The sequence below is a fragment of the Mastomys coucha genome, unplaced genomic scaffold (assembly GCF_008632895.1).
Source record: "Mastomys coucha isolate ucsf_1 unplaced genomic scaffold, UCSF_Mcou_1 pScaffold22, whole genome shotgun sequence".
Taxonomy (NCBI): domain Eukaryota; kingdom Metazoa; phylum Chordata; class Mammalia; order Rodentia; family Muridae; genus Mastomys; species Mastomys coucha.
In genome coordinates this window covers 155,943,657-155,949,476 of record NW_022196905.1, presented here as the reverse complement: position 1 = coordinate 155,949,476, position 5,820 = coordinate 155,943,657, and the positions used below count along the sequence as shown (strand labels likewise).

The 5,820-nt window shown below is 50.1% G+C and overlaps 1 protein-coding gene across 1 annotated transcript in view; it reads left to right on the top strand.

Annotated features, from left to right (window-relative positions):
* Tubgcp3 (tubulin gamma complex associated protein 3) overlaps positions 1-5,820 on the top strand; it is a 63,963-nt gene that overhangs the window by 48,657 nt on the left and 9,486 nt on the right. Inside the window, exons 18-20 of the mRNA XM_031339078.1 lie at positions 733-821; positions 902-1,033; positions 5,034-5,174. Coding sequence (XP_031194938.1) covers positions 733-821; positions 902-1,033; positions 5,034-5,174 — 362 coding nt within the window. The remainder of the gene's footprint in view (positions 1-732; positions 822-901; positions 1,034-5,033; positions 5,175-5,820) is intronic.

Below are 5,820 nucleotides of genomic sequence, written 5' to 3'. Positions count from 1 at the left end.
GGGAGAATTGGGTTCTGATGATGACAAGTGACCTTGGTTTGTGTTGTTTATTTTCTTATGCTTGCCCCTCTCCATCTGGTTAACTCTAGTGCTACCTGCTCTAGCTAAATCTGACTGGAGCCTGTCCTTCCTGTGATCCTGGTTGCGTCAGAACTCCTCAGAGTCAAGTAGTCTCTGTGTTCCTGGGATTCTGGCATCCTGTGATCCTGGACTTGTTAGATCACCTGGGAGTGGGGCTTTCTCTGTGTGTTGTGGAACTGGCTTCAGAGCTTGTGCCCAAGGTCTGCTCAGGACACCAACCCAGACAGACGGGAAGGAACTGGAGTCACTGGGCTGGCGGAGTTCATGTGTGCCTGGTCCTCCTGGTCCTAGTTTCTCCCGGTGTTGGGACAGATGTTGGGTCCTCCTCACCTCTGATTCTGGGTGTGTCAGAGCGCCTGGAAGTGGAGCTTCCTCTGGGTGTTGTGGGACTGGCTGCGGAGCTTGCGCCCAAGGTCTGCTCTGGACACCAGCCCAGACAGACCGGAAGGAACCCGAGTCACTCCTTATGCTTTCAAAGCAAGTACTTTTAGTCCAGTCCTTTCGCTAAAGCACAAGAGTGGGTGGAGAGCTTCTGATCTCTGGCAACTGAATAAGGCTTACTTAGGGCTTTGTTAGCAGGTGGCTTGCGGGCATAGGGGGCTATACGTCATCCAGGACCTCCCTTCCCGGATGACACTCCATCTTTTGCAGAGTTCTCGGGGGTGCTTCACCAGTGCCACATCCTGGCCTCAGAGATGGTGCACTTCATTCACCAGATGCAGTACTACATCACCTTTGAGGTGAGTCAGCTTGCTGCCGTGCAGTGTGGTGCAGCGGTGAGGTGAGCAGGACCTCCCACAGTCTCCACGTGTCCTTTCAGGTTCTCGAGTGCTCCTGGGATGAGCTTTGGAACAGAGTGCAGCAGGCCCAGGACCTGGACCACATTATTGCAGCACACGAGGCATTCCTGAACACCATCACTTCTCGCTGTCTCCTGGACAGCAACTCCAGGGTAAGGCTCACTCCTGCAAGCCAGGGGCTGCCGCATCAGTGATTGGGAAAGGTTTCTTAAACTCGGCGTTTGAGGGCCACTTCCTAACAGAATGGGAATAAATTGGTGAAGTGAGTGAGCTCTAAAATTGGGTGTGGCTGTGACAGGAGAAAGCAGCTTTGCACTGTTGATGGTGTGTGGAGTAGAGTTCATCAGGAACGCTGCCCTCTGGAGCTGTGGCAGCAGGGACTCTAGAAGGGCATCTAAAACCAGAACAAGTGGTGGCCTGTGTGAAAGTCCCAAGGAACGGAGACATCTAGAACTCGGGCGTCCTCCTCTTTCTTCATGCTGGGGGCAGTTCTAGACAGGCATTCTCACACTGACTATACCACCCACTCCTGCTTTCATTTTCTTAGTCAATTAATGCCATGTGGCTGCATGAGTTTAAGCGGATTGTGTGCACAGAGCTGTGAGGACCCCATGGCCCAGGGCTTTCAGCTGGGTTCTTGGAGACAGCCTCTCTTTGGGAAAGCTGCGTGTTTTGAGTAGCAAGGCTTTCTAGAGTTCTGCTTCTCTGTAAAGGTCTGGGTGAGAAAGAGCGCACTGTGAGTGCCAAGCAGGTAAACGATGCATCAGGTTGACACCTTGAGAGCACGTCTTACAGTGTGCATGGCCCTTGGGAGCTCGTCTTACAGTGTGCATGGCCCTTGAGAGCGTGTCTTACAATGTGCATGGCCCTTGAGAGCATGTCTTACAGTGTGCATGGCCCTTGAGAGCGCATCTTACAGTGTGATGGCCTGAGAGAGCTCATCTTACAGTGTGCATGGCCTGAGGGAGCTCGTCTTACAGTGTGATGGCCTGAGAGAGCGCGTCTTACAGTGTGATGGCCTGAGAGAGCTCGTCTTATAGTGTGCATGGCCTGAGAGAGCGCGTCTTACAGTGTGATGGCCTGAGAGAGCGCGTCTTACAGTGTGATGGCCCGAGACGCTTCTGCCTGTACTTTACCAAGGCTGTCGTTTTGTTTTCTGTTTGTCTGCATCAGCCTATGCTGAGGAGAAAATTTGGATGAACTTAATTATTAAAGAGTGTGTGGCGTGTGTATGTGTGTGTGTGTGTGTGTGTATGTGTGTGAGTGTGTATATGTGTGTGTATATATATGTGTGTGTATGTGTGTGTGTGAGTGTGCGTGTGTGTATGTGTGTGTATATGTGTGTGTGAGTGTGTGTATGTGTGTGTGAGTGTGTTTATGTGTGTGTATATGTGTGTGTATGTGTGTGTGAGTGTGCGTGTGTGTATGTGTTTGTGTATATGTGTGTGTGAGTGTGTGTGTGTGTGTATGTGTGCATGTGTGTATGTGTGTGTATGTGTGTGTTTATGTGTGTGTGTATGTGTGTGTGAGTGTGTGTATATATGTGTGTGTGAGTGTGTGTATGTGTGTGTATATGTGTGTGTATGTGTGTGTATATAGGTGTGTGTGTGAGTGTGTGTGTGTATGTGTGTGTGTGTGTTTGTGTATGTGTGTGTATGTATGTATATATGTATGTGTGTCTCAACGTCTAGTGATCAAAGGTGCCTCTCTATATGGCATTTCCTTTCTAGGTGCTGAAAAGGTGGCATAGAGTGCCATATCCTTTGGACAGAGTTAGTAACTCATGAGGTGGGCTCTGAAGTCGTCTGGTCCAGTCTCTGGGAGGTTGATAGTGCAGTGGGTTTGATGTCTGCTACCTGACAGCCATGTTTGTTATGGAGGTGTTTGTGATGACATCAGTATGCTGGTGAGTGCATAATGGCACCCACAGGCCCTGGCCATTCTCTGTGATGCGCCAAAGCCATGAAGCACCCATACGTGGTGGAAGTCAATGTTCAGGCGGTGGCAGCCTCTTCTTGTGACTCCAGGGCTCTCCTGCTTTCAGAGGCATGGTGTAAAATTGTGGGAGTTAAAGGATATGATTCACCATGGTAACCAGCTCGTAATTGTAGCTGCTGCTCTTTTCAAGCTGTAGAAGTCAGGTTCTACCTTGTTTTGCATAGAAAACAGGTGTGAAAGTGACCAGGTGTGTTGCTCTTCAGAAAATGCTGGAATTGCTAAGGACTGCACCCTCGCTGGCACCCTGTATTATATGGCTCTGCTAACCTGGGCTGAGCTCATAAACCCTTGGGAAGTGTCTGTGTGAGACAAGTTGAGCCATCCTGATTCTTGATTTTCTAGAGTAGCCGTGGATATGCAAAGTCCAAAGACTCTTCTGCCTTCAGGACAGTACTTCTGGGGAATAGTTGTTTGGGGCTGGTCCCCAGCCAGCTTCACTGACCGAGCTCTGCCTTAGGCTCCGTTAGCTCTGAGGTTGTGCCTTAAGGCTGTGCAGTAAGCCGCCTGGGTGGTGGTTGCTTGCTTTAGGAGCAGGTCTCAGACTGGCCTGGAGCCTGGGGTCTCCTGCCTCGGCCTCCAGGGTTGAGATTGTAGCTCTGAGCGACCACAACTGGCTCTGGAACATTTTGCCATTATTTGCTCCTAAGGAAGAAGTCTGTTAGATAAAACAAGAGTAAGGCAATCTTTTTTGAACATATTAACTTTAAGTATGGTATTTTCATAATTTGACATTGTGAGAAAATCAGTTGCCACGATGGAGTTAAGGTGGAGGAGTAACAGTGGCAGATATACGTGTATCTCACCTTTTGATTGTGCAATGTTGAGGAAAACCCCTGAGCATCACGGTATAAGGCAGCTCCGAGTGTGTGGTTCAGACCCTGGGGCGGACTGAGGAAGCCCACAGTGTAGACGCCACTTAAATGAAGTATCAGTCAGTAACCTCGAGGTGTAACGCAGTGTTCCAAAAATAAGTTGTTCTTTTCATGGCTACAATGGAGAAATAAACCAGACAGTTACATCAATTAAAATTTAAACAGAACCATCTCCTTTTTTGCTTTTTAGTGTTGTCATAAAATAAATTCTGACAGAGAATAGGGCATTTGCTTGAGCCTGTGTTGTGCAGTGGTGTCCCCTGCTTAGGCCGTGTCTCCCTGTGTTGCTGTGCGGGCTGAGGCCCTGCCTCACGTGAGTGCACTGTAGTGAATGAGAGCTGTGCACTGTTCACTTTGCAGTGCCTGTGTTCTTAGGTTATTGTGCTCTCAGAGTTGCTCAGCAAAGGCTCCGTCTCACTTGGGTCCGCAGTTAGCTCAGTTGTCATTTCTGCTCCTGACATCTCAACAGGACAGGGCACTCAGCCAGAGGCTGCCTAGGGAGAAGTGTGGTGCTCTGAATGAGGACGGCTTATGTGTTCAGAGACTGGGTCCCCAGTTAGTAGAACTGTTTGGGAAGGGTTAGGAGTTATGTCACTGGGAGTGGGCTCCTTCCCTCTGCCTGCTGTCTCGGGACCAGGAGGTAAAGCTCTCAGGTGCTGCTCCAGTTCTGTGCCCGTCTGCTTCCCACCGTGCTAATCGTGGACCAGCCCTTTGAAACTGTAAGCAAACCCCGGTTAAACTGTTCCTGAGCCGCCTTGATCGTGGTATCTCCACACAGCAACACAGCAGTGTCAGATACACAGCATGGTCTCTGAGGGGCTTGTCCATTTTTGTGTTGCTGTGTGGCTCTGGAGATGTGTCTTGGCACACACAAAGCATACATGTGGTATTGGTGTGTTATGTCCTCAGTTCACACTTGCAGTGTTACTTTAGAACAGCCCACTCTCAAGAGTCAGAATCCATTCCTGTGAGAATCAAGAGCCAGCTGTGAGCATCACCTGTGAGCAGCCACCTGTGAGCAGCCAGCTGTGAGCAGCCACCTGTGAGCAGCCACCTGTGAGCAGCATCACCTGTGAGCAGCCACCTGTGAGCAGCCACCTGCTGTCTCAGGCCCAAGGCCACGTGGCCCAGTGCTTCTGAGTCACCACTCTTCCAGCATGGTTATACTGGGAACCAGTCTCCCCAAGTTTACAGAAGACAACCCCCAAAGCACACGTGTATTTAAGCAGAAACACCTTGCTAGCATCTGAGGCTCTGCTCAGTTGAAACGCTGTTTTTTCAGGTGCTTTTAAACCAACTGAGAGCTGTGTTTGATCAAATCATTGAACTCCAGAATGCCCAGGACGCAATGTACAGAGCTGCTCTGGAGGAGCTGCAGAGGCGGCTTCAGTTTGAAGAGAGAAAGAAGCAACGGGAACTTGAGGTACGTTTTTAACTCATGCTTTTCTCATGGCTGGCCAGTCACCATGAGCCGTGGCAGTAGCTTTTCTGCTGACTCTCCACACACTGAGGCAGTATGCAGCCTACTGTGAGTTGGGGGAAGTTGTGCACCTTGTCAGATTGAGTGCTCACTTCACTGCTGTCATCAGGCTTCAGGACAGCAGCAGTGGTGGTGTCCCAGGGTCTCTACTGCAGCCTCCAGAGTCAGCTGCTCTGTCACTAGAGTGAAGCTGAGCAAGCCGTCAGGCTAGCGTGAAGCTGAGCGAGCCATCAGGCAAGCACCCAGTGTTTACTGACTCACACATGAGCTAGGTTTCCTTAGAACATTTTTGTGTGTTCCTGGTGATCAAGAATTAATAAGATCCAGCAGACAAGTTGGGCTGTTGGTGGGGTTACCTGCTCTTTCTAGGTGCCTGGTCTTGGGGTAATGAAAGGCAAGTTGTGTAAGTTGTATAGTTGGCACAGTGAGGTTAGTTTTACTTTTGAGTTCTGTTCCTGTAACAGTGCCCATTCGAGCACCCACATTCCAGTGCCCATGTGAGGGGTCTAGCAGCCACATCACAGTGCCCGTGTGAGGGGTCTAGCACCCACATCACGGTGCCCGTGTGAGGGGTCTAGCACCCACATCA